Consider the following 25,361-nt stretch of genomic DNA (forward strand, 5'->3'; position numbering starts at 1 on the left):
AAATTGTTCCAAAAAAAACTTGGTCCAAACGAAAAGGGCAACCGTGGAAGGAAAAAGCATTGAAAAAGGTGAGGTAGGCAATTGCAAGGAAGCCACATCCCCTTCCGCAATTGTGTCTCCAACTAGCATTTTCTCTTCCTTAACTTTTTCCCTAATGCAAAAAAAACGTGCGTTAACTAAAATAATTAAAACATAAATAAATTTTTTAATAATTTCCAAGATAAAGCAACCAGGACAACTCATAGCTAATCAGGTTCAGAGAACATGGTGGGATTTGGAGAAACCTGCTTCTCCCTTATATTTCATCCTGTCATACTCTTTCAGCAGTGATCTCTCAAAGTGGCAAAAAACTTAGATAAGACCCTGAAACTTGATGTTTCACTAGATTTTCTCTTTGACAGTCATTTCATTCCGCTTTTGTAAGAATCTTGAGAGTTTTTAAGAAGAAAAAAGAAGGAAGCAATGTCCAATTCAGGCCCAAAGTCCGGTAAGGCTACTGAGAGAGCAAGTTTCGTCAATCTTCTTAGCCAGTACTTGAAAGAGAAACGAAATATTGGAGATATCAGCGTTGGGATGACCTCAAAACCCGAAGCTAAAGGTACCCTTTTGCTTTCTTTCTTGGCTTCTGTTAGTTGCTGAAGAAAGGGTTGCAGTAAAATTCTGAGCTTCTGTTTCGGTTTCTATGGGGGTGTTGAATAGCGAGAATTTATGATTGGTTGATATAGCAAAGATTTTTCTTTTTCCTGTGGATGCTGTTGGAGAGAAAAGTTTTTGGATTTGGAAAGAGGGATGACTTATATTCTTTTTTTGGTGCTATTACAGGGCTTGAGGCATCTAGGCAGCAAGCAATGCCAATGAACTTTTTCCCCAATATGGATAACCCTTCTGATAGTTCAAGACCAAATCTTGTGGCATCTACATCAAATGTGAAACCTTCTGATTTCTTTCCGGAGATTGCCAATTTTGGTGCCTCCAGTTCCAAGGAAGATTCCACTAACAAGACTGATTTCAGGTGTGTATTCTTTTTTCCCTTTGATCATCACAAAATATTTAGATGCTCCTCATTTTGATCTTTTAGAAACCCCAACCTGGAATGCTTCTAAACAGTTTGATGTTTTATTGTATTTACGTAAATTGGAAGCATTACGTGCTTAAGAGTTACGGTGACTGCAAGTACAATCTAGCTGAGGAATTGCTACCACAAGTTTAATGCCTTCCTGTTTAAAAGTTAAAACAAAAAAGGGTCATGAGAAACTACTGAAATACTCGATATTATTGACAAAAAATTGTTAAAAGTATCTATGAACTGAAAAATATTGTTTTTCTTGGTTTAGGAAACCAGCAACGGTGGAGCCAAAGAGTGCCCAGCTGACCATATTTTTCGGCGGCCAAGTGCTAGTATATAATGACTTTCCAGCAGAAAAGGTCAAGGAGATCATGGCCTTAGCTAGCCAAGGATGCTCAACTGCATGTGCTGGTGTTGTTACTGACTCTGGCATGGAAAAAGTAAATTCTAACATGGACAAAATTAACTCTAGCAATTCTGATATTCCTGACCTGAACATCGCCTCCACGACTGGAAATAGTCCTGATCAAGACCCTTCTGTTGAGCGGCGCCAATATGGTGGTTCAGGTAATTGATATGTGACCTTGAATCATAAATCAAGGAAGTTGCTGTTGAAAATTTTGAAAGCTTTTTATTGACAAATTCTAATTTGTTTGCATTTTCTTTGTGCTTTACAGATTTGCGTATTGCAAGAAGAAATTCACTTCACAAGTTCTTTGAGAAGAGAAAAGACAGGTAAAAAGGTTTAGCCAGCACTAGAAAACTTTTGGATGCAAAGCTTCACAAAAGCTGTTTGGTTTCTCCAGATCTTAGGAAATCATGATTTTGTGGGACTTAATTGGATTCTTCAAAAACTACAGATCTCATATCTTGTGACAAATGAAATAAAACTGGTGCCCCTTAAGTTGCAACATTTTTACTTGACGATAAAACGAGAGATAATCCTTTTTACTTTTCATTTGATGCATCAAACACCGGATATAGGCTCTGTAAATATATGAATTCAGGATCTGCATATATGCTGGTTTTCAAGGTGGCATTTGGACCACCAGATCAAAGACCTTAAGTTCAGATTTAGTCTTGTACTTCATTGAATGATCACTAAATTCATCCTTGGCTTCATTTTCAGGGCAGCCGCAAGAGCACCATACCAAGTTAACAACCAACGAGGATCTCCTCCTCCACCTAAACCTGATGAAAGCAAGTCATCTCATGAAGCAGGTCAATCATCAAAAGAAGCATCAAGAGATCTTGACCTCAAGTTATAGGAATATTGGTCACTTCATTGTGTTGTAACTTAGGATACCTTAGTGATACAGGCTTAAGATCTTAACTATTGTTTTTAGGCATTTTATACTTCTATCAATATATTTTTTGTAACCAATCTGTTACAATTAAATTCAGATCTGAATATTTTTTTCATGTAAGTTTGATCAGTTGAGAGTTTAAACCCCAAAAGCAGTTCTCTTATCTTTTTCTGGATGAAACATGTTAATTTGTTATCCTTGGCAAGTAGGGAAGCAGGCAGACAGCAGATGGCAAGTTCATTAAATGGTTTAAAATTGATGAATCATAAAAGGGGTTGATTGCTCAACTACTCAATGTCAGAAAACCAATAGTGTCTCTCCTGAGTTAATAGAAAAAGGTGTAAAGGAGGGCGGGAATCAAGTTTTGGTTCCTATCGTGCAGAATGTTCACAGGTAAAAATTACTCCAGCAAGAGCAAGACCCAAGCCAAGCAATACTGCAGAATGAGCGAAATTTCCATATCAGAATTGAACAGGCCAAGAAAACAGAGTTAGGTTCCATTTTCCCCCCTATATTTCTGGTAACAATTTTAAGTTACTATGACTGTGGGTGATATTGCTAACCTTAGACCAGCAGGCACTCCTGTATGAAGCAAGAAAAATTGATTTTGACCTGCCATTAGAGGTAAGGGAGTGTGATAGGGAATACGCTACAAAATCTGTTTCGTTTGATTCCCTTTGTACTTGTTGATGCTAGATAACAAACCAATAATTTCTGAATAGATCTTCAAAGCTAAATCCCTCCCTCTCAGTAGTCCCACAACACAACCCAGTAAGGCAACTAATCAAAGACTACCCAAGGCAACCAGATAATAGACGATGGCTTGCTCAAACTTTAGCAGGAAGCTCCTATCATCAGGCCTGAACCTCATAGGCTTTACCTTTCTCCTTTCTTGCCATTTGTTTTTTATCATAGATGGTAGGTGAAAGCTCACGATTTACACGCTCAAGCTTGTTCAACTTCAGAAATGGCTTGACAACATAGTCTTTATGGCTATAATAATGCTATCCTATGGAAAGAAATAAGTACTGTATAATGCTATGCTATAACTAGCCTTTTATTTGATGAAGAAATGCTAGAGTTTCCAACAGGACATCAAAGCTTTACCATATTGGAATAAACAGTTTAATTTTTTCTTAAAAAAATAGTAGCACAGTCAAACAATCCAGTATCATATTCTTTAAAATGGTTAAATACGCACACCATGAATTACTTTCAGGGAACACCAGCCGCAGAGGCAGAAATTAGTTGTTCAACTTCCTTCTGAAAGCTTTGCTTCTTGCCTTTTCGGCAGTGATAACCAATTCACCAGCTAATAATCATAAAAACAATCTTCTGTACAGGAGGGGAACAATGCCGTAAATAACCGACCAGGGGTTGGCAGCTGAAGAGTTGTGAGACTACATTAATTCTAAAATACAAACTGAAAGCAAATATTTATGAAAGCTTTTATCAAAAGTTGAAGCTTGATGTTGAAATAAGAAATTCAAATTAAGGATACAAACTAATAGAGAATTGAATATAAACAGCAGATTTTGTGGTGAAGTATGAATGCATATGACTATTAACAGTGCACAGATTAAGGCAAAAGGTTTCCTATATATTCTGTTCACTGGAAACAAAAGGTAAGGATATCGAATGCCCAAAGTGTGCCCATAATATATCAACCAATCCGCTGGCCCGAATTCAATGAACACAAATCATCCGCCCCTGTTTTGTGCCCCTCTTATAATTTGATGCCACGTGTATGATAAGTTTTTATTTGTTAACATCAGCTGTTAGGTCATTTGTACTGCCGTTAGGTATAACTTAGTCTAGGTTAACATCAACACTTTACAGCCTGCCCTTTTCCACACTTCTCTCATCAAATCTTTCATCAAAGTCAAGGACCATTTTTACATAAGTTTTTTTTGGTTTTTTTGCTCTTCATTAATATTCTGATGATGGTAATAAAAATTTAAAGAAGGAGAAGAAAAAGAAGCGAAATTATTCTAAAACAAGCTCTTTTGACAGTTAAATTTCGATAAACATTAAAGAAAGAGAAAATACAAACATTCTTATTTATTTAAAGATGTTGCAGATTAACTCATCAGTTAATTTATAAGATTGAGCAAGAATTAAAAACATAATTTTTTATTGTATAATTGAGTTTAAAGGTGGATTGTTGATACAAGATTTTTGTACTTTGGATTAAACATAATCGATGTTTTGATTGATCACTTCTTGATCAGAGTAATACGGGTTTATTGTTATTCAATAAATTTCATAATTTTCCATGAAAAAAACAGACTTTTATAGGCATCATAGGAAGAGCAGACATAAGTATTCTTATTCATCTGAAGATTTTGTCTCTGGCAAGCATGATTGGAAAAAAAAAGAGTACCCAAAAGTCTTATACCTCCACGGGAGTATGAGAATGCTGATGGACGCTTATTGGTACAGGAGTATGAGAATGTTGATGGGCATGACAGGAAGAGCAAAGGCGAACATTATGTCAAATAAGATTGAGGTTAATATCTAACCTCCCTGGAAACAATAACAACGGCACCAACACTGATGTTAATAAACAAAAATCTATGAGACACGAGGCATCAAATTATGAAAGGGGCACAAAACGGGGCGTAAAATGGAGGCAGACGATTTTCATTCAAATTGAATTGGGATGCCAGATGTTAAAAGGGGAGAGGTTGATGCATGCCATATGCAATTTCCATGGTCCTAAATTACGTTTCCGGCATCAACCCATGATAAAAGCTAAGGATTTTGATATAACAACCAGAATCTAGAAACAAAAGATCATGTGATGAGGTTAAACTCGCTTGTCCTTCGGATAGATACCCTTGCGACTTTTGCCCGTATATTCACGTGCTGTCCAATCCCAACTCATACTACTTACGTGTGATGCCGATATCTGGATTTAATTCCATCACACAATCTTTGTTTTTCATATTCTTGTCCTCCAAAGATTCTTCATAAACATGTGGAGCTAAACTGTCAGTGGACTTGTATTTTTTTATTTTTTGAAAAGCTGGTTTTGTTTTAATTAACACTTGGTTGTAAAAACTACCACTCACTGGTAGCAATGCCATTGGCATGATCAGGTAAGAGGCAAACTGAAGCAGCTAAAATGGCGTATAACAACTTTAACTGCAAAGCATCTACCCCCACTTTAAATTGCTGCTGCCTAAAAGAAAATACAAAGCAGCTTACAGAACACATCTAGTCCAAAAAACCAGGGAGCAGAATCTGTAAAAAATTTGCTGCAGCCATACGGAATTTAAAGATGGGTTAGCGGGCGCAGGAGCTCCATCTAGTAACCTCCCATGACTGCCCGTTGTCAATGAGATCAAACCGTCTTTCCCAAGCATCACGAGTACCAACTCTGCATTCAAAAACTCAGTGAGCCGTGGAAACATCCCACCACCAGCAGCAGCACCTCAATAAGACCAGTTCCAGGATGTACAACTCCACCTTTTACCTTCACTCCTTGGCCTTCACGCACTTTCATTGCAAGTCCCGATATTCCTCTCTTCTCAGCTGTCAAGCAAGTCATGTTTCATGCGGACTAATTTCCTGACACCTTGTCACAGCAAGTTAGACACATAATTTCAGTCTTCCTCAGAGTTGCCACACGAAAGAATAGCACCTAACGTCCAAACTCCAGCCATGGTCCCAACAGTGTGAATAGACACTCAATACCTGGAAAGAAATAAAGGCAAATTTATAGATCACGACTGAAACTTTTGAGGTAGCTAAAATGTATCCTGACATGTTAGCAACATTTTTAAATCTTTGGCTTGAAAACATCTACAACACAGGTAAAAAATTTATTGCACAATAGTTAGAAAGAAATAAAGGCAAATTTACCAATCAAATGCAACAAATGAGTGCTAAATGAACACTTCACTGTGCTTGAACCCAACACAAATATTGCTGGAAAGTCTTCTTTGTACCAGGGCCCAAAAACTGCCTAAAAACTACAGGTCTACGTTCATGTTTTTACCCAGAGATGAGATAACCCATTAATAAACAATGAGCAGATGACGGATTGAGAACACATATGAGGAAAACACTGCAGAGGTTACTATAATATGTTTCAAATACTAGCATTTAAAAATTGACTTAAATTGCACGGGAGATTTTAGGTTTGGACCCTTATGCTAATATACTTAGAAGAATTAAGGACCTTTTATAGAGGAACTGGTATTACTGTGTTACTCACATACATCGTGCAGTCAATTGATGTGCAAATTGGATGGCAACACGTCATAATAATTTATCATCGGGCTTACATGTATTTGATAGCTCCCGTTTAGTATTTTTGCTCATTTATACGGAGATATGTTTGGCATTGTTTGGCTAAGAAGATGTAATTGTTTTAAGTTAACCAATTTCCCTTTTATTAAAAAAAAATTTGGCTTAAACCTATATACTTTAAAAGGTAACATAAAAATTGAAAATTTCACGTTTCATAATTGAGTTAATATGGATTTGAGACTAACATAAATACAACATTATAGAAAATAAAAAACCTCCAAAGGTAATTTTACTGTACTTCGCTCTTGGACTTTTTTTTGGGCATTCAGCCAGCTAGCCCGACTACTAATTTTGGATTTGGCCCGCTTTCTTTCAGAAAAGCCCATTACCTGGCCTATCGGGCCGAAGCTTTTGTGCTTTTCTGAACTTGTCCAATTCCCCTTTTTCGGACATGGATTTTCTTGTACATAACCTGCAATAAATTATCCAGTGGCCGAGTCCTCTCTCCTTAAATCCAAAAGAAACAAAAAGAATGATATTCTGAAATATGTGTGCACGTGGCATGTTTTTATTTGTTATTGACAAACACCAGTAGCATTTAGAAGTGCTTTTATCTTTTCCCTTCCCTCAATAATAATCCGGCTATAAATACTTGTTTGGAGCCACTCGTTTTGCTTCCTCTTTCTTTAGAGGCCTCTTTTCCTCTCTCATTTTTATTTTTTTTTCTCTTTCTCACTTTCTCGAGGCCCCCATACTTAGAACCCTAGAAGAGGAGAAAACAGAAAAAAAAAGGGGGGTAATTTTCTCAGAAACCAAACACCTCGATTAATTTTCCCTCGAAAATCGCCGAGAAAAAATGCAGCACCAGAGGCTGAAGCAACAGCAACAAGCCTTGATGCAACAAGCTCTCCTCCAACAACAGTCTCTCTACCACCCAGGCATCTTAGCTCCTCCTCAGGTTTTCCACTCTTTTGTCTCTCTTTATCGCTTTAGTCAATTTCTCTGTTCGTCGATTATCTACAAGTTTTTGATCCGGTTTTTAGGAATGATTTGTTGGATTCTTGCAAAATCGTGTTTTGATCTTCGAGCTCTTGTTCCGTTTCTTGTTTGTGATAGATTGGTAGAGCTAGGGTTAGTTTGGGAATTTTGTGCGGTGATAATTTGGCTTTTGAAATCGCAGCTTTTTCCTTATACACTGCTTGAATTCGTGGAATTTTTTTTATAAAGTTTTTTTCAGGGCTTTGAATGTGATTGCTGTTATCTTGCAGTTTTTCTTCTGCTTTATTGGTCCGAAAGTTGAGTTTTTTCATTTGGTTTTTGGAAATGAGAAAGTCCGAGTCTTTGTTTGTAATTGCTTAACATGCTTTTGGTGGAAAGTGAAGCTCATTGTTTTGGGTTTGAAATTTGATGAGAGATGGTTTTATTTCTTAATATTTTACATTTTCATTGCATGAAGTTCCAATATTGTTATTAATCTTATATGAAGTTGCCATCCACAAGCTAGAAGGTTTGCTTTTGGTGTTTTCTTTCTCATTTACTTGTGTTTTCCACTACTTTGGTTATATTCAGTTTACGGCTGAATTTCATATGCTTTCTCATATACTTTATAAATGTATCTATTGTTTGCCAATATTGGGTACAATTGTGCAGTTTCTTTCACTTGTTTCAAGTGTTGGAGCATAAAACGTAGTTCCTGAATTTCATTTTCGAACACTTTAGCTTTATAGTGCTGGAATATAACAACATGAAGTAAATTTATAAAGTATATGGTACTTTCAATGCATTTGAATTCTGTCAAAGTTACATTTCTGGCAAGCCTTTTTGTTTGAATTGTTAATTTTTCAATTTGGGGAGGAGTTCAAAGGAATTTTGAGCTGCGTTGTCCCTGAATTTACTCTGACCTGTAGACTACAATTCTGCTGAAAGTAAGTCTTATTTAGATGAGGTGGAATTTTTTGGTCTGGTTGTCACTGAAAAACCTAAGGGGAAAAAAAGAAAGCATTGTAAAATCGAGAAAATATATTGAAATATATTCTCTCTTTTGTCTTTAAGTTGAAAGTGTTTTGAAGGAGGTTGGAGAAGTGATGTTCTCATTTCTAATGGTTGTAGTTAGTGTCTTGTTTCCTATTCTAGGTTGAGTTCTTGATACCTTCTGAAACTCAATTTCTTTCCAGGATATAAACACTTTAGAGTTTGGTCGAGTGGGAAGTTACGTTTTTTGTTCATCGTTTCTTCTTTTCCCCTCTTTTCTATTTTTCTTTTTTGTTTTTCACTTTTTTATTTTGCAGATAGAGCCAATCCCAAGTGGAAATCTGCCTCCTGGTTTTGATCCAAGTACTTGCCGCAGTGTGTGAGTGTTTACCTAGACATGTTTACCTATGTTTTTTTCCATTTTGTTTCTTTTGTGTTTTGTGTGTCTGTTATTTCCCCTGCTTGCTTAAGCAACTATCCTAGTCACTTTTATGCTTATGATCTATTTACATCGGACACACTTTTCTTCTCAAATCTGGTGACTAAAAAAGTAGCTACTACCCTTAGTGCAAAATTTTAAGCTAATGGCTTCGTAATTGATAGTTAAATGGTTTTGGGCATGTGATAGATACTTGTATTTTCTTGCATCTTTCTAACAACTCAGAAAGTTACTTATAGCCTTTTATTTATTTTTTTTTGTTTCTTTTTTTAAAACTTCTAGTTTCTTTATTTTTGAGAAACTGCAGGTATGTGGGAAACATCCATACACAAGTGACAGAACCACTACTTAATGAGGTTTTTGCAAGTACTGGTCCTGTTGAAGGTTGCAAGCTCATCAGAAAGGAAAAGGTATACTTTTCAATACTTTGTCCTTTTCTTTTTACTGTGAGATGCTCTGATTGGAAATGGTTAACTTACTTTATTTAGTTATGTCCACTTTCCTGTCGCCAATCGATTGCCACATGATTGACATGTCTTTTGTTTCCCACTCTACTTAAGCAGTCATCATATGGATTCATCCACTACTTCGATCGCAGATCAGCTGCTCTTGCTATATTGTCTCTTAATGGAAGGCATTTGTAAGTATTAATTTTCAATGTTTTCAAGTTACTTTTGTTTTGAATGTGTTTTACATCAAATTATGTAATCTGCAGATTTGGACAGCCTATCAAGGTCAATTGGGCATATGCTAGTGGTCAAAGAGAGGATACATCAGGTTTGCTCATGTTATTGTTTGCAAAATTTGCCCTAAAATGTTTATGATGTGTTTTTGGCAGTTATTTGTCAATTATACTGTTTGATACTATCATAGTTGGTGCAGGTCACTTTAACATTTTTGTTGGTGATCTCAGTCCTGAGGTTACTGATGCAATGCTGTTTGCATGCTTTTCTGTCTATCCTAGTTGTTCGTAAGCTTCTTCTCTTTTTGATCTTGATTTCAGTAAATGCAGATGTTGTAACTTACTAAAAGCATATGATTAAATTATCAGGATGTGCAAATCTATAGTAAACCTCAATTAGTGTTTTTGTGGTGCTTACTTTATTGATCTATACTGTCCAAATGCTAACAAATCTGATATCTTTACTGATATCAGGGATGCAAGGGTCATGTGGGATCAGAAAACTGGGCGTTCAAGAGGATTTGGGTTTGTTTCATTCCGCAACCAGCAGGTACTGTTTTTTGGTTAAGTTTCTGGTGGGTCTTTGTATTGCTGTTCCATTACAATGTAGTTTCATCTATTGATGTTGATTTTTTTTTTCTGTTCAGGATGCACAAAGTGCAATAAATGATTTAAGTGGTGAGAATGATGCATTTTACTCTATACATGTACTTATTTTCTTCATTGGTTGCAGTTTTAGCACATCAAATAAAGCTGTGATTTTTAGTTTCAAATTTTTTATTTATATCTATCATGCTTTCTAGTAATCTTAATAGGTTTGGGTTTGTTGTTTTTGGATGGGACTGCTGAATTTATCTAGGAAAGTTTTTTCTTTTCTTTTTCCTCTGTTATTTCTCATGATTTTTTCTGTAAAATCACCATATGTACAGTTTTGATTCATTAACTTATTTTGGCTGAGCTGGATGAATTGTATTTAGTAAATTCTATAATTTGCATGAATTGCTGTTATTCTAGATTGCAGTAAAACTCAAATATTTGAATGATTTATTTTTCTAGGAAAGTGGCTTGGTAGCCGGCAGATTCGTTGTAACTGGGCAACAAAGGGTGCTGGTACCAATGATGACAAGCAGAGCTCTGATGCCAAAAGTGTGGTGGAACTAACCAATGGCTCATCAGGTGCATCTGTTGTAGCAAAAATCATTATATTTCCTTCAAAAATCAAACATTAGCGATAATTATTACTTTGTTCAACGCAAACCTCAGCAATTATTATACAACTTTTATTCTACCTTTAATGATCTTTAGATTTGTGTCAAATGGCAAAAGAAACTTACTTCTATTCCCTTGGTATTCAGAGGACGGTAAAGAGACAACGAATAGTGAGGCTCCTGAGAATAATCCTCAATATACTACTGTTTATGTGGGCAATCTTGCTCCAGAGGCAAGTAGCTATCTCCAATAGCTCCTCTATTTATTATTTTCCATATGCAAGTTAATACTGAAATGAGTGTTACAAAGCATTGTGAGCTTACTTTAAGTAGGACAAGTGAAATGGTATTTCTTTAGTACTTCTAGGTAAATCTAGTATTTCTAGATGCATGTAGAACACTCAAAAAACTTTAGAAAACTTTAGTTGTTTTTTCTTTGTTAAATTCACTAGAGTAAAAAGAACAATTGGGCTTTTATGTATCAATTAAAGCTTCACAACTGATGATGGTATGAGCTTGATCCAGCTGTCTACTATTTGAACCCTGAGAACTCCCATCTAATAAAATTTTGAAAGCTGCAGTTATTTTGTTCAGTAAAGGAGCATGCTAGGTTCTCCAATAAAACCAATTATGTTGATTCGTGCAGGTCAACCAACTTGAACTCCACCGCCACTTCCATGCTCTTGGTGCTGGGGTGATTGAGGAGGTTCGAATCCAGCGTGATAAAGGCTTTGGTTTTGTGAGATACAGTACTCATACTGAGGCAGCTTTGGCTATTCAGATGGGGAACACTCAGTCGTTTCTCTGTGGCAAGCAAATTAAGGTTTGTCCTCTGCTTTTGGTCAAAATGGGACTTCATTCTCTTTTTGAGAAATAAATATGTAACATAATGTGTGTTAGTGAAGTTTCGGAGGATATTTTGGGAATTCTTTGCACAGTTATTATGTACCTCGAATCATTGACCTGTAAATATCCCAAAATGATGCAATACATGAGTTGGATGATTGTTAGGATGGTTGGTGTTGTTAGATTCGGATCTGCTTATGTAAAGATCTTCTAGTTGTAGTTCCAACTCCATTCATATTTTAATTCCTTGGATTATGAGAAATTGACATCTTAATTTGTTTGTGTAGTGCTCTTGGGGCAGTAAGCCTACACCACCAGGGACAAGTTCAACTCCACTTCCCCCACCTGCAGCTGCACCTTTACCCGGCCTTTCAGCCACAGACCTTTTAGCTTATGAGCGACAACTTGCCATGAGCAAAATGGGTGTTCATGCCCTAATGCATCCCCAGGGACAGCATCCTCTTAAGCAGGCAGCAATGGGAGTGGGTGCTGCTGGAGCAAGCCAGGCTATATATGATGGTGGGTTCCAGAATGTTGCTGCTGCCCAGCAGCTAATGTACTATCAGTAATAAAAAAAGAGTTTGTGTGGTGGTAATATCCTTATTCCCTGCATTTGCAGGTTTTATTTGAGTTCTAAACAAAACATTTAGGAGGCTTTTTTAATGTATTTTCCTTTTTTAGCAGTGAGGTTGCAACCTGCTTTTATCTATAGCATATGTTTGCCGATTGTATCAATATTTTACATATTTCCGGATTTTATTTGAGCCCTAAACGGCTAGGAAGCTTTTTAATGTATTTTCTCCTATATATTTCAGACGGTTGCTGCCCCAAGGGATATATAAGCATATTTGCAGCTCTCTGTTTGATATTTTGTTCTTTGTGGTCTTAATTATTTGATGGAAGATTTGTTTCCATATTTATGGTTAATAATCATGATGTATAGGGCTAGTACAATTTGGCAATGCTAAATTCTTGTGGCCAAGATATTTTCTTCCCCTTTCTTTGTCTAATCCTAATCCGTGATTCTCTGTCGGTTAACGGTTGAGAAGAATGAGATTGGAAAACAAGGCTCCATGATTGGCTATGTTGGTTACTTCAGATTAAATTATTTTTGATCTATTGGGTTTCATGGCGCTGGCCGCTGGCATACAGAACGGCATTGATGGCAGTATTTATTTATTGCATTAAAGAGAAGAAGCGTTCCACCTCTGCAGATGGGAAGTGCACATCAGTCACAACGCATGGTTCGACCAAATTATCAGTAAACAATCTCAGTATCTGCAAGCATCATGGACGCTAAAGACGCGAGAAAAGGAGAGAATAAAAGAATGGTAAGAAAAGGGGAACGGAATGTTACAACACATGATCCAACCAAGGAATGGTTAAGTTCACAATTTCAGTTTCGGCAACTAACAAAAGCAATATTATGGTGGGAGACAAAGGCCAAAAAGGGGAGGTTATATCCGCAACCTGTCTGCAATCTCTACAACCATTTAGATTACATTAAAGGCAGAACCATGGAATATGCAGCTTCATTAGTCTGTTTCCAACCTAGCAATATATTTGTCATAGAATTTCCCTGCTTTCTCAAGGTCTCCAAGCTCGGTGTAGCAATCAGCAATTGCTCCATAAGCTTCTGTGTTTCCAGAGTCCTCCCCTTCTCGCTCAGAGATTGCTAAAACCATTGAGTGGTATTTAATGGCTTCTCGATATTTACCTTGCCTCTGCAATGATGCACCTGAATAGAGCAACCTTAAGTTAAGGACTCTTATAATTGATGTTAAACTTTACGGAGACTGACTCCAGGTTTAAGATCCAGGCAATAAGAAAAGAAAATATTAGGTTTCAATAGATTGCACAGCTCTCCAAACATAACCACATTACAATCACATATAGTCCAAGCAAGTTTAAAGGCTTTATAATTTCCTCCCTTTATGCTTTGTTAATGCTACTTCAATTCATAAACTGACTTGGGATTTCTTCATTGCAAACTATATGGTTCACAATGGAAGCACTTCTTTGAGCATTTTAAATCTTTATGCACAGATTCAAGGCAATGCCATAAGGTATCGCACGACTTATTCATCTTTTGTCACTTGGTTTGACTTAAACCATAATAACCATATATTACTAAATCAGAGATGGAGACAAGATGGGCAAGCAAAGAGATGCAGACCTAAACCCCTCGCAGCCTTCTTCTCCTCAATAGGATCTTTTAGACTTTGAGCAAGCTCCAGGGCTGTCTTAAACTCAGGAAAAGCCTTCTCAGGTTCTTGATTTCTTAAAAAAATTTTCCCAGTCTTCAATCGAGAAATTAACTCTTCCTTCCTTGGATCAACAATCACTTCATTTTCAGATATTCTACCGACAGGAGTATAACTCAGGCTGGGAGCATATGACTCTATTTTAGCCTGCCTTCTTAAAGCAGCATTTATCTGGCGCAGCTGCTCATTTAGTCGCTGCAATTCCCCTCTCCTCTGCCGTGCAAGCAATCCTGAGGTACAAGATATGGATTATCAGGGAAATAATAATTTGTGCTACATGCTTTTCAATGAAATTTTCATGGACATCTGCATCAATTATTTTCAAAAGGGTGAATAATAAAAGAAAGGAGATGGAACAACTAAATCCAACATGATTTAGAACAAGACATGGGGAGTTTATTTCCATTAGTTATAAAGACTGCTCAGAATGAATTCCAGGATTTAGAAGGGGCAATTGTACTTTTAGATGGCAAAACAAATTGGTATTCCAAACTGACAACAGGTATCCTACTTCTATGCTTCTGCGAACTGAGACATATTTTCAACTGTGAGTTAGCCATTTAGAATCTCTTCTACATGAATCTGTGTCAGAGTATTTTTGGTCTAACAATTTCTTCAAGAACATCATAGAAAATCTGAATTCAATTCCTGACTCATCATTGTTTGTTCATTTGCAAAGCACTCAGAGTTGTATTATGCACCAGAACTAAAATCGACCAAAAGTACAAAAGATACCTCCAACTGTGGCACCAATAAGGGCTACAAATAGCAGTAAAGGCATGTTGAAAAAGGAGTTATCAGCCTCACACGTTTCTGCCAGGGCTTTCAAAGGAGCAGTAAATATCAAAATGTTGGCAGCAAGAAATGCTGTTACTGGGACTCTTGACCATAAGCCTCCCTGCCCCAACAGCAGCTTCAATCAATTAGAACAGTTGATGAAAAATGGAAAAAAATTATTTTCATCTTCAAAGAGTGGCTTGATACACCATAAATTGCCAAAATTCAAACAAATCCAAGTAATTTGAGGCATATGTGCATCTTTCTTGGATTTCAAACATAGAAATTTAAGCATTCTATAAATCTTATCATGTCCAAATTATAGATATTCTCAAGTGTGGACATGAAGATGAGGCTCACAATAATATCAAAATAAACTTAAAATAAGAAGCTAACTAGCTTAGTCTTAGTAACCATGAGTAGAAATAATAATAATAATAGCTCAAAAGCTGTCCAGAGGACTCACCATCATACCTCAAGAGCAGATAACTGTTGCAAAAATACATCATAATCTGACGAAATGCAATCCAAGACCCGGTTTCCCTCTGACTTTTGGCAATGGAGTAAGGACTGTTTACCCCTTTCTCGCAACAAATGATGAAGCCCAACTGGTCCATTAATATCTTTAAAGGATGGTCTAAAATTTTCTACTTTACACATAAAAGATGCTACCTTCCCTGTTTTCAGTCATCAAATTTAACCCCAAAATTAGTATACATAATAGTTTACTCCACCATCAATTCAATTCTATTAGTAAACCATTTCCATTTTTCATTTGATACGTATTCCATCCATTTAAATCCCCATTTCAGGGGACCTTAAAGTTAAATTTCCAGACCTCACATTTATCTCCAATTTTCAATCAAAATTCTTTTTTTTTTTATAAAATACAGGAAGATGACATATTCTGCTAAATAAAGAGGAACCCAAAGCTTACACTGCAGAAAAAGTAAAAAGAAAAAATACAAATGGGAAGCGGAAGAGAGCACTGACCGGGAAACTGGGGTTTGGCGTAGGATGGAGATGGAACAGAGCATGGGCGGGTAAGGAAGCAAGAGCAATGTATTATCACTGCCATTGCTTTGGATAAAAGTTGGATTCTCCACAGCCAAGTTTATTATATAGGAGTGTGCCCACTGGCGGGCATATATGACCTTGGAACTTATAAAAAACTACACTTATGCCATTCAATTATTTTCTTTAACTGAAAGTGTTATTTAAATGGCGAAATATTCTTGGATTTAATAGGGTTTTTTGCACTATTTTTGTAATTAGCTCTGCTTATTGTGGGTGCAAATTAACAAACCGTTAAGCCAAATTCCAATGGACAAAAAGCTCAAACTCTAATCAGGAGGCGACCCTGTCTAGTAGTACTATAGGTCCAAAACCTTGTTCTAACAGAAGCCTGGAATATCATTCTTCTAGAAAACAGCTAAGAAGTTGTTGTTCAACTACGGGCACAAATCTGCTGGTGATTTCTATGTTTAGACATTATCAAGGTTTGACAAAGTAGCTGAATTCAGCATACGGATTCAATATGGCACTGCCCATATCTTAAACAAGGGGAAGCAAAATGACAATTCAGAAATGGGAATTCTCTGGTCAAGAAGAAGACATAAGAGGAAAAGATTATTTGTTTATGAGAAAATTTAATTCATTCTTTGGGATATGAGGCGCCACCCCAATGCCAAGAAGAAAGGAAAAAAGAGCTTCAAACACTTATTACAACAAGAAGCAAGCTGCAACCTTAATGTTAACTACCCTATACTACTGTACAGAGTCACTTGGTAGGCTATTTGGCAGTCAGCCTGGTAATGTCACGCGGTTGTGGTATTTGGAAGTGATCAGTTAAGCCCAAGTGTGCCATCAGAAGCCACACATGGGTTAGAAGCTGTCCTCCTCGCCTGAGATGTTGCCTGTGCTGACTTCCTTCGCAATGACTTGCAGCATGAGCAAGCATTTCCACCCAAGTATCAGCAATTAAGCTCCATTTCTGCCATTAACATGGTAGTAATAAATTCACAAATGTGATCTTGAGCTCCAGGAGGGGGAGAGTAGGGAGTGAAGAAGAATAAGAAGGGATTAGTTTTGTTACCTCTTCTTTATTTGATATTTCATTCAAACTTCTAGCAAGCCCCCTTCCATCAGATAACATAGATTTCCCTGCTCTATACCTCGTTCCGAGCAATTCTAATCCCACAGCAGCTTTAACCAACTTATCATATACATCGGTTTTGTCTTTGTGTGGCTCTGGTGTATTGCAAAAATCAATGACTTCGGCGCAAGTGTCTTCAATTAGAATATCACCAAGCCCAGCTGGTAACATGGAAGGATAGTTAACAAGCAAATGCAGCATATACCTTGACATGAGAATGCTGATTTCACGCTTCGATTTAGTGGTCTCTATAGTTTCCTCCAAGTAGTAGCAGATGTCGGTAGCAATGTGCCATGTCAGAATTCTCTCATCAAATCCTTTCTCCACACTCCATTTGAGCTCACCGTGACCATAAATTTCCACCGCAAATATTTGTCTGCCTGCCTCCTGCGTGTCATAGACTGTTGCTTTAGCTTTAAGTCTCTCCTTGAGATACTTGAATATCCATTCCTTTAAGCTGTTGGATATCACCTCCTTAGTTACATATCTCTCCTTTTCTTGCTTTTGCACAAAGCCTAAGAACTTGAAGAGTTTCAGAATTCTATGGAGAAAGTGGGGTTTTACTTGACTTAGGATTGGATCGTAAATCATTGGTTTTTCTCTAAGCGCAAAGCTTAGCAGATTGTATTGAGCCATGGAATTTGACCACCTAGGATTGCTAAATAATCGGACAGAAGTAATGGCTCTCAAGACAGACGTCTTTTTAAGCAAGCTCAACCACACAACAGTCCAATCTGAGAAAAGAATGACCAGTGCTGCATATATGTCAAGCACAATAGCCACTACCAGCAATAGGAAGGTTATGACAAGGTCAGCCTTTTTATACTTGTGCTTATCATCAGCCAAAGAGAAAAGGACTAATACAATGCAGGTAAGTGATAAATTGATGCAACGCAAGCTAAGGCCCCATCGAGAATAGACCACTGACGCTTTTGTGTAGAGCAAATCAAACATGAATGCAAGCTCCATTTCAACTACTTCAAAAGCCTTTTGGAAGGACAGATTCTGAAACACCACAAGGCTGGTGTCTCGATCCCGAGAACTAAGTAGGAGATTCACAAAAATACGCTTGAATATCTGAAGTAGTCCGTAAGCTTTAAGCAATTCATTGGTTTTGGAGATGGAATTGTCTTCAATGGCAAAGGCCTCCATAGGCAGCTGAATATCAATTACTCTGTTTGTATTACATATATATCCCTCTTCTTTTTTCACATTGTACTCCTTAAGCAAATTTGGGTTAGTGGGGCCTGGAAGATCACGACGAGCAAGCATGGAACCTTTCATCTGTTCGCTGCTTGCGGAACGTAGGACCCAGGTCCTTTCTACATACTTGCTGAGGCCTACAAAGACCATTAAAGTGGACAGAATTGAAAGGTGAGAGCCTCTCCATGCCATGAGGAAGGTGTAGAATGCGACTCCTGTTTGGAGAGCCATCCCAAGCAGCTGCCTCAACCACAACTCATTGTCTTCTAAGGAGTACGCAGTGATGGTGTCAGGGCCACCCAAATGTAACAACAGAAATGGTGTCCAAAATACATGTAGTTCAATGTTGGCATCCTGTTCACCATTATCACTAGTATCTCCCAGGTCCTTTGAGATAATTCCAAGGGCCATTGTTGCCACAGTGTCTGCAGCTAAGTAAGCCACCCATACAGCAAATCTGACCAAAAGCTGGTAACTATACTTTCTGCGATTGCCCATGACAATGAGTATTGTCTGAAAGAAGAGGCTAAATAGAACCAGCCCTCGTAGCTGCCAGTCCTTCCATAATTCTTTTAAAATTTGAACGAGTGCCTTCATTATTTTCCTCTTATTCTTTGCAAGTCAATCTGCTAACAACTAATATTTATAAACATTAGATTAACCTAAAAATGTAACATCTTATCAGAAGGGAAGATGACTGAGGCTTTGGTGGGTGGGTAGACTGAACTAACTATTGAAACAAGGATTTCTAGGTTAAATTGGTATGAAATGCTCCCCTATGAGTGATACAGTGATACTATTTCTCATTAAGCATTGTATTTTGTTCATCAATTAGCAAATCATTGACCTTAAATAACAGAAAACAAAGAATTGCTCCAACCAGCCTAAGAAGTAAGAATAGAACACATTATGACAAGTTCAACAAACCAACACATAGAAACAAAGAAGCAACCAAGAATAGATGTTTCTTTCTTGATGATGGCTGAGGATGCATTCAAAAAGTTAGCTCAAGTCAGAAGCGCAATTAGAAGGTAATATGAAGAGAAGATTAGGTACCTGTGGGAATCACTGCTGACACTGCTTTCTGGTCTAATCATCAATGCTCACGCCCCTCCTCAAAGTGGCACCGGGAATTCTAAGCTAAATCTCCAGAGGAAGAGAGAGTGTAAGAAAAAAAAGATAACTGCGGGTCCATGTGCAAGGGTGCACTGGGAAATTATGTAAACAATGATCACACTTGCTTGCCTTTGACTTAATGTTTGATAAATTTATATAATATATGTTCTTTTCTACATTGACTGGAAAAGGAAAAAGTATGCAATACCCGACAATTCTATTTTAATTTTATTATTAAATATTAATTAAGTCTTTAATTTTTAATTATAATTTAATTATTTTTAATTATAATTTAATTATTTTTAATTATAATTTAATTATTTTTAATTATAATTTAATTATTTTTATAATTAATTTATTTTTAAGTGAGTTAGGATATTTTAAAAGAAATTAGAGGAGACAACTTTTAAAAATTCAAGAGGCTGAAAGTTGAGATAGAAACTTATAAAAGTCAACTGTAATTAATCATTTTGTTTTCTTCCTTACTTTTTATTTTTCTTGTTACTCTCAATGGTTGAAATTTATATAATGTTATTTGTCTTTATAATTATGAGTAGCTAATTTTCTTCTTCTAAGATTGTAATTGAATTCATATGTAATCTAAATTTTTAATCTCTTTCTTACTTATCTTTAATGAGATTTGAATTGTTTATTCTAATTTGTACTTAATGTTTTTAATTGTCTGATCACCAATTAAATTGATTTAGGAATCTAAACAAACTTGAAAAATAGAGTTTAGTATAGACTAAAATTGGGATAATATTTGATCATATTGATTGATTTATGTATAGGATAGGGATATATCTATATGCCATATATAGCTAGAATTAGAGCCTAAACTTATGAGTCTATTTTAATTTCAATTCATACAGAGATAAAGTATTTTGATTAAAACAAATATTTTAATAAGATGAGTCGAGAGACCTTTATAAATAATTGAGGACTCTAGGTTAGCAATTCAACTTATTGAAATAAGTTAAGGAAAAGCGATGAGATTCAGATTAAGTGTGAGGGATATTGTAATCTTAGGGTTGTTTGATTTGCTTTTTACCCAATTATCTTGTTACTTTAATTTTTAATTAAATTAGTTTTAGTTGAGTAATTTTTAGTTTAATTAGAATTCAGATTTTAATTATTTGAATAAAATTAAATTGTTCTAATTTTAGTACTTAATAAAATTTTAGATCAATTTTATGTGAAATCAATACTTTACTTGCTTATATACTATTTATTTGATATATATACTTGTATAGTAGAATTTTAACTGACAAGTTTTTATTCATACCCTAAAAACAATGAAATAAAAGTGAACCTTCCATGGCTTACATTTAGTTGTTGCTTCGTTGGTTTAAGAGCTATATATCCTTCTTATTTTTATAATTTCTTTTTTTTTTTGGCAATGAATTGTCTCTTCATCTATGAACATGAACGAGATTGAATTAAGCCATATTAGATATAGTTGTTTACATGTTGTTGTTTGATGTGGTGTGGATGCGCTTCTCCTAGCCACAACTAAAAATTCTTATCTTACATCATGGTATAACTGAAGAAACTTTAAGAAAAAAGGAGAGGGAGAGAAAGAAGTTAAGAGAGATAGTAGACAAGAAAGGAAGAGGAAAACAAACGTATAAGTTTCTGTATTTTTTCTACTTGAGAACTTAGTTGGTTCTCCTCTCTTTAAATAGGTTACAAATTATGTTATATAAGGAAACTTTGTCTAACAATAGGGAGAGATTACAGGATTTATACACAAAATTGGTGCAACGTCTCTTTACAAGAATATTACAACACATGCTGCTATTCTTGCTGCTGATCTGCTGCCATGTCTGTTGCTGATTTGCTGCTGGTTTGGTGCTGATCTGCTACCATGTTTGTTGCTGAATTAATGTTGGTTTGATGTTGATTTGCTGCCATGTTTGTTGCTGATTTGTTGTTGGTTTGGTGCTAATCTGTGGCCATGTTTGTTGCTGAATTACTGCTGGTTTGGTGAGTAATTTGTTGCTGGTTTATCGGAGATTTATTGCTGATCTGTAGGAGATGATGGTGTTCTACACTCCCCCTCAAACTTGACATGGATGGAGACCATAGTCCAAGTTTGCCACGAAATGCTTCAAAAGTGTTCCGAGGTAATGCCTTAGTGAGAACGTCTGCTACTTGTAGCTTGGAAGGAATAAACTTGGTTTCAAGAGATCCTAAGGCCACCTTTTCTCGAACAAAATGATAGTCAATCTCTGTATGTTTTGTTCGAGCATGAAACATGGGATTAATAGTGAGATGAAGGGTAGATAAGTTGTCACAGAAAAGTAAGGCTGGGTGAGCCATATAAAGACCAAGATCACGCAGTAGGTAGGATAACCAGCTGAGTTCTGCTGCCGTCGAGGCTAAAGCTTGATATTCAGCTTCAGCACTAGATCAAGCCACAGTAGATTGCTTTTTGGAACTCTAGGAAATGCAATTACCACTAAGAAAGGTGCAAAAGCCAGTGGTGGATCGTCGTGTGGAAGGACATCCTGCCCAATCTGCATCTGAATAAGCACAAAAAACTAAAGGATTTTGAGATATTAGTTGAATACCAAATGACATAGTGCCCTTAACATATCTAAGAATTCTTTTAACAAGTTGAAAGTGGTATTTAAAGGGTGAATGCATAAATTAAGAGACATAATTAACACTAAAGGTAATATCTGGTCTAGTTAACGTTAAATATTGTAAGCCACCAACAATGCTTTGATAGAGATGGTGATCTTCAAAAAAGTCAGTGGTGGGAAGGAGATGTTTTGATGGCAGTGTGGTAGAGATTAATTTACAATCAAGCATTTGGGCTTTGGTTAGAAGATCAGTAGCATATTTGGTTTGATTGAGAAAAAGACCTTGAGGAAACTTATGAACTTCTATACCAAGAAAGTAATGAATGAATCCAAGATCTTTCATTGAAAATTCTTTATTTAATGTTTGAATAAAATCATGTAAAGAGTTTGTGTCACTACTTGTGAGAAGAATGTCATCAACATATACAAATAGATAGATGATGTTGTGTGTGCTATGTCTAATAAAGAGTGAGGAATCTGCAGTACTGCAAGAAAAACCAATTGAAAGAAGGAATAAGCTAAAACGATCAAACCAAGCACGTGGAGCTTGACGGAGACCATATAATGCCTTCTTTAGTCTGCAGACATGATCAGGTCTACTAGTGTCTTGAAATCCAAGTGGTTGCTCAAGATAGACAGTTTCAGAGATGGTGCCATGAAGGAAGGCATTCTTCACATCTAATTGTCTTATATCCCAATTATGTGCTAGAGCAATAGTGAGAACAACTCTGATAGTAGCTAGTTTAACGACAGGAAAAAATGTCTCTGAAAAATCTAAGCCTTGTACTTGGGAGTATCCTTTTGCCACCAATCGAGCCTTCAATCTTTCTAAAGCGCCATTTGACTTAAGTTTTGTCTTGTAAACCCATTTACTTCCAATGACATTCATATCAGATTTTCATGCAACAAGTTCCGAAGTTTTATTAGCATGAAGTGCTACAATCTCTTTTTGCATTGTTGCTAGCCATGTTAGATGTTGAAGAGCAGTTTTAAGTGTTTTAGGTTCAGGAGGTATGTGAGCTAGGAATGTGTATGCTAAAGATGCATATTTGGGATTTGGTTTGACAATGTCACTTTTAGACCTAGTGGTCATTGTATGTGATTTTGTTTAAGAGCATGATGGAGACTGAGTTGTAAGTGAGGGAGATTCGTTAGAGTTAGACAGTGAAGGAAGTTCATGGTTAAGTTGGTTTAAAGGGCTCTCATGGGTAGAAAGGGGTTGTTGTGGATTTAAAGACTCTCCTGTGGTTAGCATGTTTTGGTCAGATTGTATAAAATTAGATAATGGGATTATATCTAGTGAGGACTCAAGATGAAACTAGTTTAAGTGTCTAGATAGAGGAAGGAGGTTCCATGGTGTTTTCTTCAAGACTAGTCTGTTGGTCTTGCTCATAAACAACTGGTAAGGATCTAGAATGAGATTTTGTTGCTGGCGTTGTGATGGAGTTTGTAGTACCTGCATACCACTCACTAAAAGAAGTAACTTCATTAATAGTCCAATTGTTAGAGAATAACTTAGTAGTTTCTTGAAAAGAATATGTTTCTTCATCAAAAACTACATGCCGAGATATATACATTCTTTTTGTTGAAGGATAATAACACTTATATCCTTTATATATTTCACGGTATCCAACAAATACACATGGCAAGGAGTGAGGGTCAAGTTTGGTTTTGTTGTAGGGTCTTAAATAAGAGAAGCAACGATAACCAAAGACTCTCAAGGATGAATAGTCAAGTTTTCTATTGTATAAAAGCTCAAATAGGCTATTCCATTGTAATATTCTGGATGGTTGTCTATTAATTAACCAAACTGCAGTTCCAAAAGCCTCATTCCACAAGTATTTGGGAATTCCTCCATGAAACATCATAGTTAAGCCTAATTCAGTTATGTTCCTATGTTTTCTTTCTGCAATCCCATTTTGTGGTGATGTATTAAGACAAGACATTTGGTGTTTAATGCCAAACTTAGATAAATAGGCATTAAACCTGGCATCTATAAGTTCTCCCCCACCATCAGATTGAAACACTTTGATCTTTTTTTCAAATTGGTTTTCAACATATTTATGGAACTCAATAAAACATTGAAAAAAGTCAGATTTATTCTTTAAGGGAAAATACCATGTAAACCTTGTGCATTCATTAATAAAAATAACATAATAATTAAAATGATTATACAAAGCAATTGGTGCTTTTCCCCACAAGTCACAATGAATGATTAAAAAAGGTTCCTTACTAAAATCCTTTCTACTTGCAAATGGTAGCCTACATGCTTTGGCCATTTGACAACTAGAGCAAACATGTTCTTTATTGCTAGAATTAGTTTTACTGGAGATTAAATTTTAATGTTTGAGCATATCAATAACGATCATTTGAGGATGTCCTAGCCTTGCATGCCAAACTTCAGCTGAAGCAGTTCGAAATCTATTAGAGAACAATGCTGTTGTTGTTGAACTGCAATCTGGTTGCAAGGCATAAAGTCCTCCACTTCTATTTTCGATTGCTATGACCTGCTTTGTCTCCTTGTCTTTTATCTCAAATCCATTAGATGAGAATGTACAAGTATAAGGATAATCAGAGGTTAATTGACTAACAGATAATAAATTTTCTTAATTTGAGGTACAATAAGAACATTATTTAAATGTAAATTATTTTTTTCAATTTTAAGTGATGCAGATTTTATGTGAGTAATGTCTAGCATGTGTCCATTACCTACCATAATTTTGTCAGGTCCATGATATGAATTGAAATTATTTAGCTTACCAATGTCAGAAGTCATACGATACAAGGCGCCAGTGTTTGGGTGCCAGGTTTCATCTTGAATATCTGATATAGTGATGGCCGCTAGAGCTTGTGAGGGAATTTCAGGTTGATAAAGTTGATTGAAGCGTTGCCAGCAATTAAGAGCAGTATGTCTTGGTTTGTTGCAGATTTGACAGTAGGCTTGAGTATCTTAGTCTTGCTTGGTAGAGAGAATTAGTGTAATTGTTAAGGGTTTTGCACCTAAAATGCCATCCTTAACATGTGAATGAGTAGATTGGGGAAAACCTTTACCTTGAGATGAGAAACTAATCTGTGGCTATCGAGATCTATTGTTGTAAGTCCTTCTACTAGATGGATGTGGAGAACGTTGGCTAACAAAAGTCATGTTTTGATTTAAAGAACCAAAACTATCAGGAGAGTTGACAGATTTCATTGTCTCATGTCCTTGAAGTAGGGGAACAATTTCACAAAATGATGGTATTGGAAGTTTTATCATAGTTGTTACAAATGACTCATATCCATGACCAAGACCCCTGAGTAATTGAAACACTTTGGTTCGATCACTTACTGGTTTTCCAATAGCAGCCAAGTCATCACAGATTGCTTTGAATTTTCTGATGTAGTTGAGAATGGAGAGATTATCCTTACTATGAGTTTGTAGAGTTTGTAAAAGATAAAACTCCCTTTCTTGTGATTCTTGAGCAAAAGCATCCACTAAGGCA

General features: G+C 36.3%; 4 protein-coding genes across 12 annotated transcripts; 2 read left to right on the forward strand and 2 right to left on the reverse strand.

Moving 5' to 3' along the window:
* Positions 1 to 233: 233 nt before the first annotated feature.
* On the forward strand, positions 234 to 2,493 carry LOC18596253 (protein TIFY 11B-like). The gene is made up of 5 exons (XM_007024615.3): positions 234 to 598; positions 823 to 1,012; positions 1,335 to 1,633; positions 1,744 to 1,801; positions 2,196 to 2,493. The coding sequence occupies exons 1-5, from the start codon at positions 463 to 465 to the stop codon at positions 2,332 to 2,334; spliced, it is 822 nt and encodes a 273-aa protein (XP_007024677.3). The 5' UTR covers positions 234 to 462; the 3' UTR covers positions 2,335 to 2,493.
* Positions 2,494 to 7,302: 4,809 nt separating this feature from the next.
* LOC18596255 (oligouridylate-binding protein 1B-like) lies at positions 7,303 to 12,644 on the forward strand. Of its 4 annotated transcripts, none has more exons than XM_088807130.1 (12): positions 7,303 to 7,588; positions 8,919 to 8,980; positions 9,348 to 9,450; positions 9,601 to 9,680; positions 9,756 to 9,817; positions 9,914 to 10,010; positions 10,197 to 10,272; positions 10,370 to 10,400; positions 10,779 to 10,898; positions 11,078 to 11,163; positions 11,577 to 11,753; positions 12,064 to 12,644. In XM_088807130.1, exons 1-12 carry the CDS (start codon positions 7,487 to 7,489, stop codon positions 12,343 to 12,345), a joined length of 1,278 nt encoding a protein of 425 aa, XP_088663256.1. In that variant the 5' UTR covers positions 7,303 to 7,486; the 3' UTR covers positions 12,346 to 12,644. The 4 variants fall into 4 exon arrangements, with proteins under 4 accessions (XP_088663256.1, XP_017978903.1, XP_088663257.1 ...); XM_018123414.2 differs by having other exon boundaries at positions 9,923 to 10,010; XM_088807131.1 differs by having other exon boundaries at positions 9,604 to 9,680.
* A 461-nt stretch (positions 12,645 to 13,105) lies between these two features.
* FLU (Tetratricopeptide repeat (TPR)-like superfamily protein) lies at positions 13,106 to 15,964 on the reverse strand. Of its 5 annotated transcripts, none has more exons than XM_007024621.3 (5): positions 15,811 to 15,964; positions 15,292 to 15,494; positions 14,776 to 14,953; positions 13,953 to 14,270; positions 13,106 to 13,514 (listed from the first exon to the last, which is right to left on the reverse strand). In XM_007024621.3, exons 1-5 carry the CDS (start codon positions 15,893 to 15,895, stop codon positions 13,312 to 13,314), a joined length of 987 nt encoding a protein of 328 aa, XP_007024683.3. In that variant the 5' UTR covers positions 15,896 to 15,964; the 3' UTR covers positions 13,106 to 13,311. The 5 variants fall into 5 exon arrangements, with proteins under 5 accessions (XP_007024683.3, XP_007024682.3, XP_088663259.1 ...); XM_007024620.3 differs by having other exon boundaries at positions 14,776 to 14,938; positions 15,811 to 15,963; XM_088807133.1 differs by having other exon boundaries at positions 15,292 to 15,425; positions 15,811 to 15,910.
* Positions 15,965 to 16,433: 469 nt separating this feature from the next.
* Positions 16,434 to 19,411, reverse strand: LOC18596257 (uncharacterized). 2 transcript variants are annotated; one of them, XM_007024626.3, is made up of 3 exons: positions 19,232 to 19,411; positions 16,913 to 18,801; positions 16,434 to 16,810 (listed from the first exon to the last, which is right to left on the reverse strand). In XM_007024626.3, exons 2-3 carry the CDS (start codon positions 18,770 to 18,772, stop codon positions 16,610 to 16,612), a joined length of 2,061 nt encoding a protein of 686 aa, XP_007024688.3. In that variant the 5' UTR covers positions 18,773 to 18,801; positions 19,232 to 19,411; the 3' UTR covers positions 16,434 to 16,609. The 2 variants fall into 2 exon arrangements, with proteins under 2 accessions (XP_007024688.3, XP_007024687.3); XM_007024625.3 differs by having other exon boundaries at positions 16,913 to 18,811.
* Between the last annotated feature and the right edge of the window lie 5,950 nt (positions 19,412 to 25,361).

This window comes from Theobroma cacao, chromosome 6 (assembly GCF_053813885.1).
Source record: "Theobroma cacao isolate CCN51 chromosome 6, ASM5381388v1, whole genome shotgun sequence".
In the NCBI taxonomy this organism is placed as follows: Eukaryota; Viridiplantae; Streptophyta; class Magnoliopsida; order Malvales; family Malvaceae; genus Theobroma; species Theobroma cacao.